This window comes from Hevea brasiliensis, chromosome 17 (genome assembly GCF_030052815.1).
Source record: "Hevea brasiliensis isolate MT/VB/25A 57/8 chromosome 17, ASM3005281v1, whole genome shotgun sequence".
In the NCBI taxonomy this organism is placed as follows: domain Eukaryota; kingdom Viridiplantae; phylum Streptophyta; class Magnoliopsida; order Malpighiales; family Euphorbiaceae; genus Hevea; species Hevea brasiliensis.
Genome location: NC_079509.1, coordinates 23,279,467 through 23,300,663, shown reverse-complemented (window position 1 = coordinate 23,300,663; position 21,197 = coordinate 23,279,467). Strand labels below are relative to the sequence as shown.

Here is a 21,197-nt window from a genome sequence, read left to right as displayed (position 1 = left end):
CTTTCTCTTTACTTTCTTTCTCTTCAACTAAACTCTCTTTTTCAACTTCAGCTTTTTTATCTCCTACTTTATTTTTCTCTTCCTCAACTCTCTCTTTAGCTTTTTTATCCCTGCTTTCCAAAATTTTACCATTTCTTAATGTGATAGCTTTGCAATGTTCCCTTGAATTTTTTGGCTGGCTAGAAAGCTTTCCAAATGCTTTACTATTTGAAGAGTTCACTTGCTGAACTATTTGATTCTCAAACATCTTGTTATGTATTGCCATTTGATCCACTCTAGATGTTAATTGAGAATTCATATCTTACTGACTTTGATGACTTACTAGTAGAGTCTCAATCATAGCTTTCAATCTAGCTGTCTTGTCTAGTTGTGCATATTATGGTGGAGGTTGTTATGGTTGTGGTGGAGTAGGTGCATTCTGAGGTTTAGGAATTTCAGGAGGAGGCCCTTTATTCTGCTGAAAATTCTAATGTTATTGATATGCATGAGGTTGTTAAAAGTTTTGGTGTTGTCCTTGTCTACACCCCCCCCCCCCCCTCCTCAATGAGAAATTAGGATAGTTTCTCTATGCTGTATCATAAGTAGTAGAAAATGGGTTACCAGCCCCTCTTTGATTGTAGTTCCCCACATAATCCACTTGTTCACTTGAAAAGTCTTAACCAAATGCAGGAAAATCAGTAGCATAATTCACATTTGTAGCACTAATATCTACTGAATTACTTGAACCTCCAACTGAATAATCTACTTTCATGCTCAGCTTGTCCATCTTCCTTATTAAAGCATCAAACCTAGCATTAATCATATTTATGGCATCAAGCTCAAACATACCAGCTGGTTTCTTAATCTCATTCCTCTCGTAACTCCACTGGTAATTGTTATAAGCAATTTTATCCAAAGCTGAAAAAGCTTTATCTTTAGATTTCTCCATAAGATCACCACCAAAAGATGCATCAATTGTACTCCTAACAGCTAAAGAAACACCATTGTAAAAATGTTGGACAAGCATCTACTTAGAAATCCCATGGTGTAGATATCTCCTTTGCAAATCCTTATATCTCTCCCATGTTTCATACAAGCACTTAACTTCTCTAGGTTTGAAAGAAGTCAGCTCATTTCTTAGCTTGGCTGTCTTGCTTGGTGGGAAATATTGAGCTAAAAGTACTTAAGAAAGTTCATCCCATGTTGTGATAGAACCCAGAGGCAAAGAATATAGCCATTGTCTAGCTCGATCCTTCAGAGAAAAAGAAAATAATCTGAGTCAAATTACATCATTAGAAACTCCATTTATCTTCAACACATCACTGATCTCAAGAAAGTGTGCTAAATGCACATAATGACTTTCACTTGGACTTCCCCCAAATTGCAATTGTTGTACCATCTAACAAAGTGCAGGCTTTAATTCAAAGTTATTAGCTTCCACTTTTGGCCTTGTGATACTTTGAATAAAATCTCCAATGTTATGATAGGTATGATCCTTCCCATAATGGTTGTTGGCATTGTTGATGTTAGCCATTACTTCTTGTGGTTGCACTTGCTCTTGTTCTTATTGTTGTTGAGCTCTAAGTTATGCTTTTCTCCTCTTGGTTTTCGCTCTTAAGGCTTTAGCTATCTTTTCTATTTTTGGATCAAAGAATAAACTGATTTCTTTTCTTTTTGTTATTCTCATAAAATAAATGTACCAGAAAAACAAAACAAATAAATTCTCAAAATAAAATGATAAAAGAAATTAAAAATAAAAATACCCAAACTAACCAAATAACAATCATTCAATATCAAACAAAAAATCAAATCCCTAGTAATGGGGCCAAAAACTTGATGTTGTCTCTGCAAGTATACAGGCCATATCGAGTAACAAAGTGATAAGTCAAGTATCGTTCTCACAAAGATTTGCGTTTGATTACCAAACTATGAATAAAGTGATTATTTGGGCTAATAATAAATGAAGTAAAATGTAAATAGAATATACTTAATGAAATTGGTAAATTTAAACAAAATAAACAAATAATAAGGTAAATAAATTCTTAATCAAGATGTAATTAAACTAAATTAGTAATGGGTAATTCAAATTAAAGACTAATTAATGGTAAAATTGATTCCAGAGTTGGAGTTATGCATAAATTAATTGGGATTTATCTTGGTTCATCCAATTTTAAGAAAAATAGAGTTTGAAGATGATTGATTCTAAAATCTCTTGATGTCTTTTTGAAGCAAATCAAGGAGTATTTCAAGAAAACTAAACCTACTTTTGTATGATATTTGATTTACTTAAAACCCATTAAGTTTTCTAACCAAACAATTAATCCTCTTAACCACTAATTTATTTCTAAATCTAGCTAATTTTAAGTTCTAATCCTTAATTATCTATCAATAATTTTCACCTTTCGGCCCTTCAATCAAAGATTAAGATAATATCCAATAGGTAGCAATATTTGGCAAGTAAAATAGGCATACAAGAAAAAGAATTAAAATTCATATTTATATAAAATCTGGAAATAACTAGTCCAAATCCACAAATTAATCTAAAACATGGTTCCTAACTCTGAAATCTAGAGTTTTGACTCACTCATGGTGATATTTACAAGAGAAAATAGTGAAGAAGAAGAGAGAAACATGAAAATAAAACCTAGGTGGAAGAATCTAAGATGTCAAAGTTCTGTAACTCTATACGTCTCAGCAACTGCTTGCCCCCTGACAAATCAATGGCATCTCCCTTCTTTCCTTTTCTTCCTTGTGTTTTTCTGTCTCTTTCTCCCTTTTTAGGCAAAAACTAGATAATGATGCTTTTATATGATGCCAAAAGCTACCTTGAAGTAGGTCTAAATATGGGTAAGGACAAATAAATAGATAGGAGATGAAGTGTAGAAAATTTCTGATCAGCATGTGATTTCACATTCAAGAGTGTAGACTAACAGAGTTGCTTAACCCTAAGCAACATCTCAAGCAAGGGTTTTGGCACTGCACTGCCTAACGATAGAGGGTTAAGCAGGTTCTTCAGCAAATCTTGGCAGATTCTTATTTCTTAGTGAATTTCTATTGTGCTTGAGCTTCAGCTTTACCTATGTTGCACCTTAAGCACGCAACATGCCCTAAGCAATATCTTCAGCAACATCTCATGAAATTCTCAGCAGATTTGATTTCCAAAATTTTAAAAGTGCTTTAATTCTACCCTGCTTGACTTGTGACATGCCCTAAGTAATAAGTTGAGTAATATGACATGCCACAAGCAACTACTCAAGCAAATTTCGGCAAGCTTGGATTTTAAAATTTAATTTCTTCAACTTTTTCCATTCTTCAAGCTTCCAAATTCCTTTAAATCATCTCGTAATGCATCATTGACCTTCAATTTACCACAAAAACCTATTAAAAACACTAAAATTTTAAAAATCAAATATTAAATAACTAAAATTAACAATTTAGCCAAAATAAAGACTAAATACATAAAAACACTAAATAATAAAGGCAAAATGGATGCAAAACTACTCTAAAATACCTATATGAAATGAGTGCAAAAGACATATACATTCATCAATTATAAAGATTAAATAATTACATTTTTATGAAGGTTAAGTGTCAAATGAAAACAATTAAAAATAAAATTCTCCAGTGAATTTTTCAAAATAAATGTTAAAGATCAAAAAGATGCTTCAAGCCTAAAAAATAAATTAGAAAAACCACTTGATCTAAGTATAGTAGTGTCTGTTAGTCTTCAGCTTATAACAAAGAAAAAGAAAAGAAAAGAAAACATTAAGTTGGTCGTGTGGCTTGTGAGAGTAATTATACAGTGCAACTATGATTTTATGTTAGCATTTAAAATGGAATGACAAACTAATTATAAAACAATAATTAAAGTATAAAATTATAATTTAAAAAAAAATCGTTTTTAATACATGAAAGAAATTGAATTTTGTGAGACCAATTACAATTTAATATATGTTTAAAATTAAGATTTCAAGGCCAAAATTACTTTTTGAAAAAAAAAACCATTTTCAATGTCATTAAAAAAACATTTTGAAAAGACTGTTTTATTATTTTAATATTTTAATAATTAAATTTATCACATTTAATTTTAAATTTTTTTAAATAATTTAATTAATATTTTAAAATATATATATTTTTTTCAATAATAATTTCAACAATAACATCAAATAAAATTTTAGTTATTACTATATTAATTTGTCATCGTCTATCTACAAGAAATAATCATTTATATATTATAATTTCTAGGGCGTGTGCGGTTTGTCTGGTTAGAAACTTAGACCCATATTGATGCTACCAGTGGTCTTTAGGTCTTGGCCCTGTCGCCATGTAAGCCTGCAATAAGGGAGAAAGATGAGGTGAATGACCTTCTAGCAGGCCACTTTGATACTCAAGTCAGAAATCTCTTTTTTAGAGAAAAATGAGAGAGTATTTTTGTAGAATAGAATAGCAAAATGAGTAAATGTACCTATTCCTAGTCCTTTGGTTGGTATTTATAGGCTTTTTAGGAAATAGTCATTGCTTTGTTTATGTTGATGACCTTGGCTAAATCTCCGAGGTAATTTCCATAAATCCGCTCTTTACTGGATTACATGTGTGATTATTGTTCAGTCTATGAAGTCTGGTCTCTATCTGACAATAATTGCGATTGTTGTTTGATATGGCTTCTGTTCACCTTTTTGGGCAAACGAAGGTTTTGTTCGATCTTTGTCTTGTTTGGCTCATTAGATCTTTTAATCCACACTTTTGTTCGACTTTATATTCTGCCACATTGAAAGTATTTATGTATTTGACTTTTCATGCTAGATATGACTTTGACTATTTGACTTGATTTTATAGGTGGGTAGTACCATTAGTCTCTCCCCCCTCCCCCCTCTCTATTCTTGCATTCATTTATGTTCAGTTTGTTTGATCGTCCGACTATAGTGTGGCACGACTGCTCGCATGACCTCTTTTTTGGTTATTGTGTTTGTAGCTTTTAGGGACAACTATCAGGCATTCCTTAGGTGGTCACTTTGTTGTGAGCTATCATTATTTAAAATTTCCTTAATAAGTGAGAAGGCAGCAAGTAACAGTTCATTCTTCGGCGTTATTAATTGTTTCTCCCATTTAAAAACCCCCTTCTTTTCTTTTTTCTCCTTTAACGTTTTCCCTTTGGTTTTCTTTTTCTCTGCAATTCCCAGTGGTGTTTCTTCCCTGTCTCTGATCTCCTTAAGTTACTCTATTGAAGGTATTTTTGCACTTCTCCTTGAATTTTTTTTTGTTTTTTTTTGTTTTGGTTGAGAAAATGAGTGACTTAAGTGATATCGGTGACTCGAGTGCCACTCCATGGCCACCCGCAATCGTCTACAGCTAGAATTCAAGTACTTGCAAACTATTTTTTGGTGAAAATCTAGCAGAAGTGGTGGAGTGTCTAGAGGTTGGGGGTCCAAACACTATTAATTCGATTTCGAATGCCAAAGCAATTTTCATTGGGCAAAAATGTGCCCCGAGAGTCTCCAAGACGGTGTTTTCTCTGATTAGGTGGGACCTTCTGGAGTTTTCCAAACTTATGGGATATTTATCAAACAATACCGTCTTTTGCTTGCTGGAGTAGGCAGGCGAGCTGATAGTACATTCCTTCATCTCATGCGGGTAGGGATATATGAAGAACAATTGAGGTCTGGTTTGTGCTTGCCACTGGACCCTTTGGATGTAGAAGTATTGTAGTATTATCCAGTATCTTTATCTCAAATAGAACCTAATTCTTGGAGATTTCTTTCTGGATTCTGAGCTTTATTCCGAAAGAGGAGGTAGCACATCTCAACTTGTATCTTCTCTGCATTTTTTCAACTTAACTTTGGGAGACCAAGGAATATTGGAATTTTCATGCCCGAAAAGGGATAGGGTTATTCGCCAGGCTTCCCTCTTCATTGAAAAATTGGAAAGATAAATTCTTTTTTATAGAGGATAGGGTCGACGGGCAATGGGGTGGTATCCAAATGTCTTGGAATTGTCTGGTGGATAAAAGGCCTGGCAAACTAAGATTGGATGTCAAAGAAATGGGGGTAGTTAGGGAAATAAAAGCCCTCATTTGGGAAGACAAAATATCAATAAAGGTTTTGCCAAATGTCGAGGCAAGATGGTGGAAGTCAACCTATGTGATCAGGGATCCTGTGGTGGCCGAGCATTATAATAACTTACCTCTTGAGGGCAAAAGCTTCTACTTTTTCTCTTAGTTTATTTTTACTTACTAAAATTCTTTCCTTTTCACAGATATGGGGAGCCTAGCGAAAAATATTGAGCAACTAATTTGCAAGAAGAAGAAGGCTGCTTATCTGATGGAGCATGCTTCCCCATCAGATTCAAAAAGAGTGAGGGTTGACCCACCTTCCTTTCCACCTTCAAGTGTCTCTGCTCCGGAGACCTAAACTTCTTGACCAAAGATTGAAAGAACTAAGCTGCACCTCCACCTCCCCCAACGCGTAAACAATCAGTTGAACAAGCTCTGGCTAGTGAGTCTGTGGTATATAACTTCAAACTGGCTGACTAGTTTGCCAAAAAGTATAAAATTTTGCTCAATCATGCTTGATTAGAGGGGGAGCATGATGATGACATGGCCCTTCATTTGGTGCCTCTCCTGATGGAACAACTAGCCTGCACTTAGATTTTGCGAGAGAATAATCATGCTTTGCATGGCTAGGTCAGTTCGCAGGAGACCGAGCTTAATTTTCTTGATGACACTGCAACTACTTCTAAGAAAAAAGCTAAAGACTTAGAGGGCAAGCTACAATAGATGAAAGATCAATTCGCTGCTCTTCATGATGAATTGGCAGCTACTCAGGAGAGTCACTCATCCATGCAAGCTGATCTTATAAAGAAAATTGAAGTGCTAAAGGGAGAGCTGGTTACGACTGATGACTAGATCGCTGAAATTTATGTGAAGTCACAGAATGATATGGTCATTGAGTTATGGAAGTACTATCAGGGAGATGATTTCTCCTAGGTAAAAGAACTTGTAGAGGGGAAGGGGAAAAAAGAGTGGGCAGAGGGGCGAAGGTGGTGATGTAGGTCCCTCTGCTTAAAAACTTTGTAAAAATATATATATAAATAAAAATTTTCTTTTGTTCATTTCTTGTATGTCATTTTTTATCGCTCGAACCCTCCGGCCGAGTTATTTTATTGACAAAGGGTAATTGACAAGTAAAAGTTATTTAATTTTTTAATGGTCATTTTAACTCTTCAGTTAAAAAGGTAATTTAATTATGGAAAAATGAACTGTGGTTCACCTTGATTTTACTTGAGTGGTTCATCGACGTGTTTTCTGAAAAATGCCATTGTTTGGCGATTGAGCGAAATGTTGACTTCGTGGTTTGTAGAGATTGTTTTTCTCATTTGATTTAGCCTGGTAGGTTGTCTAAGTATCCTTTAGATTATTTAACTTGGCAGACTATCACCGTGGATAGGCTAAGTACCCTTTAGATTATTTTAGCTTGGCGAACTATCACCGTGGATGGGCTAAACACCCTTTAAATTATTTTAGTATGGCGGACTATCACCGTGAATGGGCTAAGCACCCTTTAGATTATTTAACCTGGTAGACTATCGCTGTGGATAGGCTAAGCACCCCTTTTTAGGCCTTTGAGAAGTTTAGCAAATAATTCCTTTATTGATAGTATTTTCAAAGATTACATATATTCCAAGTTAGAAGTAGTATTCTTCCATTTGTTTCTGTTAACTTATAAGTTTCAGGGTGGATAACTTTTGAAGTAACATATGGTCCGATCCAATTACATCATAATTTTCCAGTCTTTGCTAATCCTCCTATAATGTCATCTCATTTAAGAATTAAGTCCCCAGCCATGAATGCTTGATTTTTACCTTTCCTATTATGCATGTTGATCATTTTCTACCAGTACTGTGCAATCCAAATGAAGGAAGTCTCTCTGAGTTCCTCTGCTGTGTCAAGGTTAAGTCGTAGTTCATCTTCTTGAGAGGCCTCCTCAAGGTGTTCTATTCGGGTTGAAGGAATGTTAACCTTTGCTGGTATTACTACTTCTGATCCATATACAAGTGAAAATGGTGTTTCTGTTGTTGTTGTTCTTAGTATGGTTCGAAAGGCCCATAAGATGTTTGGTAGATGATTGAGCCATGCTCCTTTCGCTTCTCCTAGCCACTTCTTAAGTCCATGAAGAATTGTTTGATTCATGACTTTGGTCATTCTGCTTGTCTAAGGATGATAAGTTGAGGTAAAGTGAAGGTTGATCCCCCACTCGATGCATAGCTTTCTGAATTTCTTACTGGCAAACTATGTGCCATTGTCTGTTATGATGACTTTGGCAACTTTGTATCTACGAAAGATATTTTCTCTAACGAAGGTGATTGCTCGATCTGCTGTTACATATTGTGATGCTTCTGCTTCTGACCGTTTGGTAATGTGATCAATAGCGATGATGATGAATTTTCAGGATCCTGATGCCTTGGGAAATGGACCAAATATGTCAATGCCCCATTGATAGAAGGCCCAAGGGCTTTTGATGGCTAAAAGTATCTCTACTGGCTGTAGAAGGATATTACTATGTGCTTGGCATTTTTTACATTTCTAGACCAACTCTTTGGCATCCTATACTATGGTGGGCTAGAAAAATCCTTGTCTAAATGCTTTCTTGGCTATCGTTATTACTCCTTTGTGGGCACCACATAACCCTTCATGGATCTCGAGTAGAATTAACAAACCATCTTCTCTACTGATGCATTTTAGCTATGGTTGGGGTAAGACCACCTATACCACCATCCGTCGAGTATGTTGTGTCTTACCGATCTGTATACAATCTTTTTGGCTTCAAGTTGATCTTCTGGAAGTGTACCTTCTCAAGGTAGCAGAAAATTGGTGTCATCTATGTTTCTCTGATTTCAATAGGGAAAGCTTCTTCCTCTCTGTCAACGATCGACATTATAATTTCCTCTATTGGGATCAATTGTTAGAAGTGTTACTCGCTTACTACTACTACTTTAGCTAGACTGTTAGCTTCTTGATTCTCCTCCCTTGATATTTGGAGGATGTTTACTTCTCCTCCTTCAGCCTTCATTTGTGCGAGCATTCCTGGAATATATAATTCGTATTTTCCTAATTTTTGACCTCGTAATTGGAAATTTCCCTATAATTTATTGATGACCAACTGTGAATCACAATAAAGGTTAATGTCATGGGGTTTTACCTCTTTGATAATTTGGAGGGCCATTGGGATGGCTTTGTATTCTACCACATTATTTGTTGCTCAAAAATCTAGTTTTGTTGTGTACTTCAACTTAGCTTTGTGCAGTCCTTCCAATATTACTCCTATTCCTGTGCCAAAGGAGCTTGACGCTCCACTCGTCTATACATTCCAATGCTCTCTGATATTATCTTTCCTTTTAGGTACTAGGGTTAGCTCAGCCACAAAGTCAGCAAGTACCTATGCTTTCAGTGCCGTTCTTAGCACGTATCTAATATTATATGCTCTTAAGTTGATTGACCATATCGCTAATCATCTGGATGTCTTTAGTCTATGCAAGATCTTTCTTAGTGGGTAATTTATTCAGGCTTTCACAGTGTGTGCTTCAAAGTACAATTTCAATTTTATTGCCACTGATAGAACTGCATAGGCGAGCTTTTCCAAGATTGAGTAATTGAGTTCAGATCCTTTTAGCACTTGATTGGTGTAATATATCGATCGCTGCTCACCTTTTTCTTCTCTTACGAGGACTAAACTGATAGTTTCTTTTGTAAGTGCAAGATAGAGATAACGAACCTCACCCGATTTTAGCAAATCAAGTAATGTGGGTGAAGATAAAAATTGTTTAATTTAATCAAAAGCTATCTGGCATTCGTCGAACCATTTGAAGTTCTTCCTCATTCTTAATGCTAGAAAAAAGAGAGGCATTTCTTAGCTAAGCAACTTATGAATCTCCCGAGTGTGGTGATCCGTCAATTCAATTGTCATACTTTTTTGATGTTGCTCGAAGGTTGCATATCGAGAATTGCTCAAATCTTTTCTGGATTTACTTTTATCCCTCGCTCGAAAATCATGAAGCTGAGGAATTTTCCTGCTTTTACTCCGAATGTGCATTTATCTGGATTCAACTTCATTCCAATTTTGTCAAGCACATCAAATGCTTTGGCTATGTCCTTGGCATGATCTTTCACTTTTTTACATTTTATGATCGTGTCATTGATGTAAACCTCCATAGTTTTTCCTTTCTGTTCCTTGAACATTTGGTCCACGAGCCTTTGATACGTCACTCTGGCATTCTTCAAACGAAAAGGCATTGCCTTGTAGTAGTATACTCCTGAATCTATCACGAAGGCATCGCCTTGTAGCAGTATACTCCTGAATATGTCACAAAAGTGGTTTTCTTCTCATCTTCTGGATCCATCCTTGTCTGGTGGTATCCCGATATTGCATCAACTAGTGATACCACTGCATGCCCTGCTATTATGTCTACTAGTTTGTCAATGCTCGAAAGAGGGTAGTAGTCTTTCGGGCATGCGTTATTGAGATCTGTGTAGTCGACACACATTCACCATTTTCCATTTGCCTTTTTTACCAAGATGACATTGGCTATCCAAGTCTAGTATTTAACTTCCCGGATTAAACTTGCATCCAATAATTTTTTAATTTCTATTTCAATTACTTGTTGTCATTCTGGTGTGAAACGTCTCTTCGTTTTTTGGATTGGTTTGGCTTCTGGATTGACATTCAGCTTGTGAGTTATTATCATTGGATCTATTCCTTTGATGTCCTCTGCCTTCTAAGCAAATGTCGTTATTCTATTTTTTAGCATTCGAATGACTACTTCCCTACTTGCTCCTCTGAGTGCTATTCTGAGGCATATTTTCTTCCCTTCCTCTAGTTCCTCTTCTATTATGGAATTAACTGGTTTGGGTGAGATTTGGCTTTCTGGCTTTTCGAGCAATTCAATTGGTAGGGTCATATATGTTACTACCTCTATTGATTTTTTATAGCATTCTCTACTGACTTTTAGCTTCCCCGTACTACTGTTATTTCTCCTGGTGCTAATAACTTTATGCACAACCATTTAATGTTGATTACTATGTCATGGTCATTCAGGATCAATCAACTGAGGATGATGTTGTAGGACTGAGGAATGTTAATTACTGCGAATTCTATATAGATTTCCTTTTTATGGCCTTCATCACCCAGTACTACTGTAAGATTTATGGTTTTGAGGATTGGAACTATTTTGTCCCCTAGGCCGACCAAAGGGTACATGATTTTGGTTAGGTTTTTTACTTTGTGCTTGAGCTTCTCCACAACTTCTTTCATCAAGAGATTGACCGAGCTACTTGTGTCAATCAGTACTGGTTGAACTCTGTACCTATTTATCTGCACAGACACAACTAATGGGTCAGTGTGTGGTTGGTTTACATCATTGTCCCTCAGTCCTATGATGATTGTTTCTTTGCTCAATTCATTTATGTCGACAAAAAGGATTGCTCGGCTGCCACTTGGTTTTGCTGGCTGCTTGTTGCTTATCTTGCCTGTATTTAGTCCTTCAGCTATCACATTGATCACTCCGATCGGACTTTCATCTTTGTCAGGAATGATTTCCTTATTCCTAGGAGTAGGTGTTCTTCTTTCATCTTGACCGTCTCTAGTAAATTTCCTGAGTCGACCATTTCTGATTAGTCACCCTATTTCATCTTTAAGCTGCCAGCATTCGTTAGTTGCATGACCATGATCCTTATGAAACTTGCAAAATTTTCCCTTATCTCTTTTACCTGCAGTGTTTAGCTTTTTCGGCCACTTAACCTATTCTCCGTTTTTTTGGATCCACATAAGTACTCGAGATCTAAGCTTGTTCAAAGGCGTATAATTATGGAACCTTGTTATGCTCTGTTCTTCGTTTCTGTCCAATTGGTAAATTCAATCCAAACTATAGTTCCTCTTGTTCGATTTCTTGTCATTGTTCTGCTCAAACTCCCTTTCTTCCTTAAGGGCTTATCATTCATCATCTAATCTGATATATTTTCGGGCCCTTTGCATTAGTTGGTAATAATCTGCTGTAGGGTTTTTTATGAGTAAATCTGAAAATTTAATATTATACTTTTTTTAAAGCTTCACACACTATTTCATGGTTCAAGTTTTCTACTTGTATTGACTCGGTATTGAAATGGGCAATATAGTCTCTCAATGATTCACCCTCGTACTGTTTGATAATTTGCAGATCAGAGGACAGCTTTTTAGGAGATATAGAAGAAATGAAGTTATTCTTAAACTCGGTGGCAAACTGATGAAAATTTTGGATTGATCCGGGCTTGAGGCATTGGTACCATTTCTGTGCCAAACCGATAAGTGCTGTCAGAAATATTTGGCACAGGTGGTAGTCATTCATATTCTGGAGTATCATGGTTGTTCAGAAGTTCGTCATGTGGCTCCTTAGATCTATTGTCCCATCGTATTTATCAAACGTAGGCAATTTGAATTTTGATGGGAACTATTCAGCTAGGATTAGCTCAGATAGTGGAGATTCATCTCCCATTTCGATGTCCTCTTCCTCAACCTCTTTTTGGTATTTTTGTACTGCTTTCACCAAGCCCTAATTTATTTTTGGCTGTGGAGATTCATTGAATTGCTCTTCTTATTCACTCGTCGCATCTTGTTCGTTCCTTCTACTCGAGTTGTTATTAGTTGATCGGGTGATTTCTTGCATTTTTCCCTTTGCTCCAGATGGATCTGCTTTTATGACCATTCTTATTTCTGGGGCAGGTGTCCCTGGTGGGGCACTTGTCCCTAGGATCAGACCTTTGAGGAAAAATATTTGGGCCTCTATCTCTTGGATGCATTGGAAAATTTGATTTGGGGCCTTTCCTTGGAAAGGATTTTGTTGCTCTGGGATAGTATTGTGCAATGGGATTTGCACATCGGAATCGATGGTGGGCACAGCCACATTTGGAACCAAAGATGGTGCTAAGGGATCTTCTCTCAGTGTAGGGGTGACAGAAATAATGTCCTTATTTGGAGTCTTTAAATCTGCAGCCATTAAAGAGAAAAAGACAAATATTGCAGGAACAATTAAGTCCAAGAGTTAAATACTACTAGTAGTAAAAAAAAAAAGAAAATATCGGAGAGAAAAAGAGATGATCCCAGATGTAAATATTTTAGCTGGTAATCTAAGGTTTCTCATAGATAGCGTCACTTATGCTACCGGTGGTCCTTAGGTCTCATCCCTATCGTCACGTAAGCCTACAATAAGGGAGAAAGATAATGTGTATGACCTTCTAGCAAGCCACTCTAACGTTCAAGTTAGAAATCTCTTTTTTAGAGTAAAGCCAGAGAGTATTTTTATAGAATAAAATAGCAAAATGAGTAAACATACTTGTTCTTAGTCCTTTGATTGGTATTTATAGACTTTTTAAAAAATAATCATTGTTTTGTTTATAGTGGTGCTCTTGGCTAAATCTTTGAAGTGACTTCTGTGAAATCCACTTTTTATTGGATTACATGCGTGATTATTATCAGGCGAATGAAAATTTTATTCAGTCTTTATCTTGTTCGGCTTGTTAAATATTTTGATTCGCACTTTTATTCAACTTTCTATTCTACCACGTTGAAAGTATTTTTATTATTAACTTTTCATATTTGACATAACTTTAACTATTTAACTTGATTTTTAGGGTGGGTAGCGTCACATACCCATTTGGTTCTCCTTTTTATGGGCGTGGTGGGTTGGTGGCTTTCTTGGTAAGCTTCCTTTTTTTCCTTTCTCTCCATCTAACTTTTCTAGTTTTAAATCCTCTGATCAGATGCGTGATTTCTTGGCAGGTGGGTGCAGAGTGAGCACAATGATTAAATATTATTTTTCTTTTTACGTTTTATTTTTAATTTACAAGAATGTTATTAGTTCTTTCTTAAAAGCCATTGGCGATTTGGACCCATCTCTTGTCTCCCACTATCTTTTAATGGGTTCTCACTGTTTTTCTCTATCTTCTTCTCTTCCTCTTCTTTGCAGTTCTTTATAAAGAAGAATACAATTTTTCTTTCATATCATTGGTCTGTGCTTCTTAAAGACCTTATATTTCAGGCAGCCTCTATAGAGAGAGAGAGAGAGAGAGAGAGAGAGAAAGGTTTTGAGGTTTTCTCGATCAATGGCTGGTATGTTACCTGGTGTTGAAAGTGCTCGACGGAGACGGTTCCATCATAGCAGCGGAGATTCACCTGGTGGTGCTGCTGCCTTTGGCTTAACAAGAAGGTCCTCTTTTTGCTTGTACACAAGCAACCATGAAACTTCTCATCCTTTTATCTCTTTTCTGGTAAATCTCTCTCTTTTTCTCCTGAATTTTTTTTCCTTTTCTTATTGGGTTATTGGCCATTTTTACTAAGTTTTCATTTTTCTTTTAATTGAATTAAATTTAAAATTATTTATTAAAAAAAAAAAAAAGCAAAGAAGCATATCAAACCAGGCATATGAAGAAGAGAAGCTGGGAGGATTGGCAGGAGCCGCAAGACAAGCCAAGGAGAGATTAGACGAGAGGCTAAGAACACAGAGGAAATCAGCATCCAAAAGGTAATTAATTAATTAAACAGTATAAATTTTTTAATTAAATATGTACCGTATTAATTGAGATTTAATTTCATTATTTCCCTTAATGTCTTGTATATAGGCATGAAACCGTAGGAAGCTTGAGGGGTGCAGAAGGCAGATCAATGGCAGTAAGAGAATTGCAAACAGAGGTTTTTGGTTCAAAGAAGAATAATGGATCGAATAAGAAGTTCAATTGGGCCAAATTGAGCTGGAAAGCTACTGAACAAGAAGAGTGCACCATCTGCCTTGAAAGGTTCAAGTCTGGTGAGACCCTGGCGCACCTCCCATGTGCACATAGGTTCCACTGGAGATGCCTGGTGCCTTGGCTAGAGAACAATGCTCATTGCCCTTGTTGCAGAATGGAAATTCATGTTGAATTTTCGTAATAATTAATCCTTCAAATCTAATTATTAAATTTTCGTTTTTCTTTTCATATCTGCAGATACCAAAGGGACTTTTGAAAAAGGGCTTAAGTTGTACGGTTTTGTGTCACGGCTGAGTTTGTGTTGGAAACCTTTTCTGCCCTTTTTTTTTTTTTTTTCCTCGTATTAAAAAGAAAAAAAATTCGATGTAGGAAGATTAGAATTGGCCTAATGCTTAGTTACACCTCTGAATTTATTAAAGTAATTTAATTTAATTAATTTTTAAATTTTTTATCTAATTTAACCTAAAAATTTTAATTTTAATTTTAATTCAATTTAATTTAAAGTCAAGAAATTTAATCGAGTTTCTTGATTTTTTTATTTAAATTAAAAAATAAAAAATTTAGTTTACAAATTTTAATTTTTAACTTAAATTGAATTTAAATTAAATTAAATAAAAAAATAAAAATAGTATAAATTAAACTTTTTCAATAAATATAAAAATTAAATCAAAGATTTTACCAATAAAAATTAGAAAATAAACTCAAATTTAGATAAATTATTAAATCAAATCAAACTAAATAAATATTTACTATTTTAAAAACAACAATTATTTCTAAAGAGAAGGGAAGATTAAAACAACATATTAAATAAAATGACTATCCCATACATCTCATGAATCAACCAATCTCGGAACGTGAAGGAAGATCATCTAAAATGTGATTTTCATTGCACAATGAGATCACAAATGAGGCAAACCAGTCAACACACATCAACTTTCTCGATAAACATGATTCATCCTTACTTTCCTACTCTTTTCAAGCTAAGTGTCCGATTCACATTACAGTTGGGGTCAAATTTGTTTTTCAAGAAAAAAAAAATATATATATAAAATTATTTTTCAAGAAAAAAATATATCATTTTAAATACGGTTAAATAAAAGCTATTTATTCTAAAATAAATATAGACATATATAAACATAAATACAAACATATATGATCGCTGATAAACAGAGACAAATACGAATATAAATATAGAAATAGATAGACACAAACATAGACATGTAGATATAGACAAACACAAATATATACAAACATAGACAGACATATACAGACACAAATACACACACATAAATAGATAGAGCTAGACGTAGACAAATAGATACAGACACAAATATAGACACAATGCACAAACATATATAAATATAGATAGATAAATACATACACAACTACAAATATAGACTTACAAACATATATAATCATAGGCAGATAAATACAAACACATATAAATACAAATGTAGAGGTATATATATAGACATGGATATAAATATAGACACAAATATATACAGATAGACACAGATATAAATATATACACAAACGAATACAAACACTAATGTTTAATTTTAATTATTTTAATATTTTTTAATTAATATATTTAAAAGATATTTTTTTTCCGATCGCAACTTCAATAATAATATTAAACAGAACTTAAATTGAGAGAGATATTTCCTGATGAAATAGGCACTAATCCAGAGTTATTGGTAAGCCAGATTCTGTGGATGATTAGGGTTGAACTTACAATCCAATTTGTGGTGATTGTCCTCCTGGAAGAGAATTACACACATTAATTTCTCTTTTAAGATGATGCGTTTTGATGCTAAATTCTTATCACTTCCCATCTGCAATTATTACCACTAATCCATACACTTATCAAAATCTAATCTTCTTAATTGCTGTTTCCTAATAGTACTTTCATTTTCCTACTTGTACTAATCAAGACTTAACGTCAACACCTCAAGAGTATATAGCAGCAACTACTCTGTTGGTGTAGCTTATCTCTAAAAATGAAAAATTAGAAAGAAATCACTGCACGCTTAGCCTCACAATTAAGCCTAATGTAGATGGTAGTTGATTTAATTTATAAATCTGTCAATACTTATTATTAAAAAGTTACAAAATAAATTAATATTTAATTTAATTTATATGTTAAAAAAATATATAAAATAAGTCAGAAGTCATAAGTAATGTTTTCTTATTCATGATTTGTCTACTTATTTTTAAATTATTATTTGACCAAGTAAAATACTATATTATCATAATAAGTATTAAAAATATTAAAATTATTCCAATTATAATAATCATAACATTCAATGATATATATATATATTTTTTTTGCCATTTTAACAAATTAAGTTTTTTTAAGTACCTTTTAACAAAAACACTTAAATTATTAAAAAATTTTAAATAATTTAATCAAACAATTAATTATTTATTTCTAGATTAATTTATAAATTAAAAAAAAATTAAATCAAAAAATTAAAAATAAATAGTAAAGGTAAACATCTTCTCAATAGTTGGATTTGATAATAGTGTCCATAATCCAAAAGTTCATGTTTAATCACCTTATTTTTTGCGTAAAGCAGCCAAATTATTCCGTTAAGTCCCACTTAGCATATACATAACTAAAGATTTATAATGCTTTGTTGCGTCAGAAAGCTGTATATGATTGATACTGAGCTAAATTGCAATACAAGCGTTTACTTTAATATAGTGAATGTCATTTTCACCCACTAATATGGATTAATGCCTTATTGGTTATCTTTGACTCAATTAACAAGGATTAGAGCAAGTTTAGATGTTATCTTCGTCTAGCTTATAAAATTAACTTATAACTTAAGCTAGTTTTAGCTTATAAAGATTTAAAATTTTAAGTGATTATGTGTTTGGTTAAAGTGCTTAATTAATACACAGTTATTATATTTATTAAAAAATGGTATGTAAGTATAATTATTATTAAAATAATTAAAACGGATGCTAAATTATTTTAAAATTAAATTAAACATATATAGTAAAATTTTAAAATTTTAAAAATAACTTATAAACTAATTTCATCATCTTATAAACTAGACCAAATATAATCTTAAGTTGTATTTTACTTTTAATACTTCCTTCTTTGATTTTGATTTTCTTATAAATTTCATTATCATAATTTAATTTATCTTAAAGAAATAAATAAATCATAATCACTTTATTTATGTGAAAAAGTTTATTAAGATTTCTTTATTTCACAAAAAATAATTTATCTATTAAAATTATTTTTTTAAAAATATATTATTTTTTCTTATTTAATATAATATTAAAAATCAATTATAAAATAATTAAATTCATTATTCAAAATTAAGTGAAGGAAAAAATAATTCTAAAGACATTAATTGATTACTGGTCCTAGTAATCCAAAAGCATAAGTAGACTCACAACTTAAAAAGGACTAATGATAATTAAGTAAATATTTGAAAAAATGACTTCTCAATTTTGAAATAGGAAGTCATTTTTTAAAACTTAAAAAATATTTGTAACACCCCAAAATTTTAAATTTTATGAGCATTTTTGGTATTTTAATTTTATTTAAATTTTAGGAATTTTTTTTGAGATTTTTCGGATTTTAAAAAATCGAGTTCGATTTTCCGAAAATATAAACTTTGATGATTTTTAAAAATTAATTTAAAGACCACGTGGCAAAACTAAAAATATATTTGGAGTCTACGTATTTTTCTGAGTTTTCTGGAATTTTTTTGAAATTTTTGGACCTCGTTTTCGGTCCCGAGGCAGAGTAAAAATTCAAAATTTTGTATTTCGAATCGAACCGGCCGAATCGAACCGGACCGGATCGGACCGGCTCCCTTCCTTTTTTTTCTTCCCCGCGCGCGTCGTTCCCTCTCCCCTTCTCTCTCTCTTTTCTCTCTCCTCCCTCCCCTGTAGCCGGCCAGCCACCTCCCCCTGCCACCCCAGCCAACCGGCGCCGCCACCCGACCTCCCGGCCCGGCCGCGCCTGAGCAGCCGCGCGAATTTCCTCCCTTGCGCGGCGTTTCGACTTCTCCGGCCAAAATCCGGCCGATCCGGCCACCAATTGGACCGGGTCTTGTGTCTAAAATCATCTACTCAGCGAGAGCTTTCCATAGACACCAAGAACGCCGAAATCCATCGAGCGGTTTGTCCGATTTTTGCTCGGGAAGATTTTAGCTCATTTCAACTTTTGGGCTAGATTTCTCGAAAACCGTGAATCCCACGAGAAAACCGAGGGTACCAGCACGCTCCACTCGTCAAGAACTTCGCGGCGACATAAATTTCAAATTTTTCCGACACCGTTTTTCGGTGGGTTCCACGGAACTTCGCAGTGTTTTCCGAGCATTTAATGAGCTTAGAAAATTTTGAAAAATTTATGTACTAACTCCCGTGTTATGGGCTTCGTGTAGGTATCCTCGATTCGAGGAAATTCGACAGTTGACCGGGTCTGCGAAATCCCGGCCAGACAGACCCGTTACCGAAAAAGTCTCCGAATTGGACTGAGGTTTTGGCTAGCCCCCCATTGTCAGACGTCCCGAGCGCGTTCCCGAAGTCGGAATCGGCAAAGGTAAACCCGAACCTTGTTTTTTCGTAATTTTCTAGTGCTTAAATAGGATTAAAAATCCATAAAATATTCGTGGTAGCTTAGAAAATTACAATCCTTTTTGCAATAGCTTAATAATATTGCTAAGGACCGCGGGGCAAAGTTTTAGAATTTTTAGAGCTTGTTTGGGCAGTTTTTGCAAAATGATCAATAATAAGGACTAAATTGAAATTTTACGTATTGTGATGGATGACTGATTTGATGGGCCCAGGAGGGGCTGTGTGATATGATTGAGCTGTGGGTATATGGATTGTAAATATAGAAGTGTGTTTTGAGCCATTTTGCAGGTTGGGTAGGTCCTAGGTATAGGGGAGACTCTGCCGGATTTTCGGCACGACTTAGGACGTATTGGTCTTTTTCTTTGTTTGTCTTGAGTCATTTATATTAAAAATTGTAATGTAATTGTCAGGTGAGCCGGGACAGCCTTCTTCCCCCGCCCAGCCGCCACAGTGATTGTCGTAAAGTTTGTGAGTAAAATATTAATTTTAATTGTAATTTCGATATTATTATATGTTCAGCATGCCCATGCATCACTTATATGCATATATTTATGTAGTTAAACTCTAGGCACGATTTATGATGCATTGATAACTGTTAAAGTGCCATGATGTTGTTGTGGTAATTTGGAGCAGTGTGCATGCGTTGGCGTGCGTGTGATGTGGTGTGGACTATGGATAGGACGGATAGTCACGGCTTGAGTTCTTCGCTGAGACCCGATCCTTCGAGGGGTAGTCACGGCTTGAGTTTTTCGCTGGGACCCTCGATTTGGTTTATTAAGCGAAAGTCCGGCTTGAGTTCTTCGCTGGCACCAGGTTGGATTTAAGAGAGCTGTATAGGGGATCAGCTCCCATAAGTTATGATTGATGCTACAGGGTGCGTGAGTGCTCCAAATTACCTTTTTGATGTTATGATGTGAAAATGATGTTAATGTTGCATTCCACTTTACAGGGTGCATTAGTTTTAGATAGTTATAAAGATTATGGTTAAAATTGATATTTTACTCTCTGAGTCGAACGCTCACTCCTGTTCAATATTTTTTTCAGGCTACAGGAGGATTTTATTTTGATTAACCTGCTTTTCTCCTTCGCAGGTTATTTATCAATATTTGTGTAATTTTATTTACTCCTAGAATTTCCGCATGTGTTATAAGTATTTATTGATTATGGTCTGTAATATTATTATCATGTTAGACCTGTAAACGTATAATGATATGCATGTTTGATGGATTTGATGAGGGAGCTGAGCTCCCATTTATTATTATAAGGATATGAGTATGTGGAGGGTGAGCTGAGCTCCCCAATTGAGTATTTATTGTGTTTACAGGTCGGGTGAGTCGAAAACTCCCCGTTGGTAAGTCCATTTTATGGCCGGACTCTGTCCGTTTGTTTTCTTGATATTGGGCCCAAATGGGCCTTAGAGTTGGGTTAATGAACAGTTAGACTTACTACGGGCCTCGGCGGCTTTAGGCTGGCCCAGGTCCTAGTGCCGGTCCGGCCCATAGGTTGGGTCGTGACAATATTTTTCATGATTGAAAAAATAATTTTTTTTATAGTATTTTTATTTTCAAATAACAAAAAATATGTAAAATAAATTAAAAAAAAAAAAAACTTTTCGTGAAATAAACAAAACTTTAAAAGATATTCTCTTTCTGAATTATTAAAAATAATTGTTTTCACTGAAAACTAATTTATATTTTTTGGCAAATAATATAAAATACTAAAATCACTGGCGTTGCATATTATTCCGTTGATTAATTAGTTTTTTATTTTTTTATAAAATAAATTATTATGGATCTCATTTAAATTCAATATGTCTCGTAAGCTTATGATCGCCAAGTGATGAGAACAA

General features: G+C 34.4%; 1 protein-coding gene and 1 non-coding gene across 3 annotated transcripts; both read left to right on the top strand.

The window, feature by feature from the left end:
* The first annotated feature begins 1,016 nt into the window (after positions 1-1,016).
* Positions 1,017-1,123, top strand: LOC131175664 (small nucleolar RNA R71). Its single transcript, XR_009145856.1, has one exon. It is a non-coding gene; the product is annotated as a small nucleolar RNA R71 (small nucleolar RNA).
* A 12,579-nt stretch (positions 1,124-13,702) lies between these two features.
* LOC110658831 (probable E3 ubiquitin-protein ligase RHY1A) lies at positions 13,703-15,033 on the top strand. Of its 2 annotated transcripts, XM_021816588.2 has the most exons (4): positions 13,703-13,781; positions 13,969-14,269; positions 14,399-14,523; positions 14,621-15,033. In XM_021816588.2, exons 2-4 carry the CDS (start codon positions 14,105-14,107, stop codon positions 14,925-14,927), a joined length of 597 nt encoding a protein of 198 aa, XP_021672280.2. In that variant the 5' UTR covers positions 13,703-13,781; positions 13,969-14,104; the 3' UTR covers positions 14,928-15,033. The 2 variants fall into 2 exon arrangements, with proteins under 2 accessions (XP_021672280.2, XP_021672279.2); XM_021816587.2 differs by lacking the exon at positions 13,703-13,781 and having other exon boundaries at positions 13,801-14,269.
* The last annotated feature ends 6,164 nt before the right edge of the window (positions 15,034-21,197 follow it).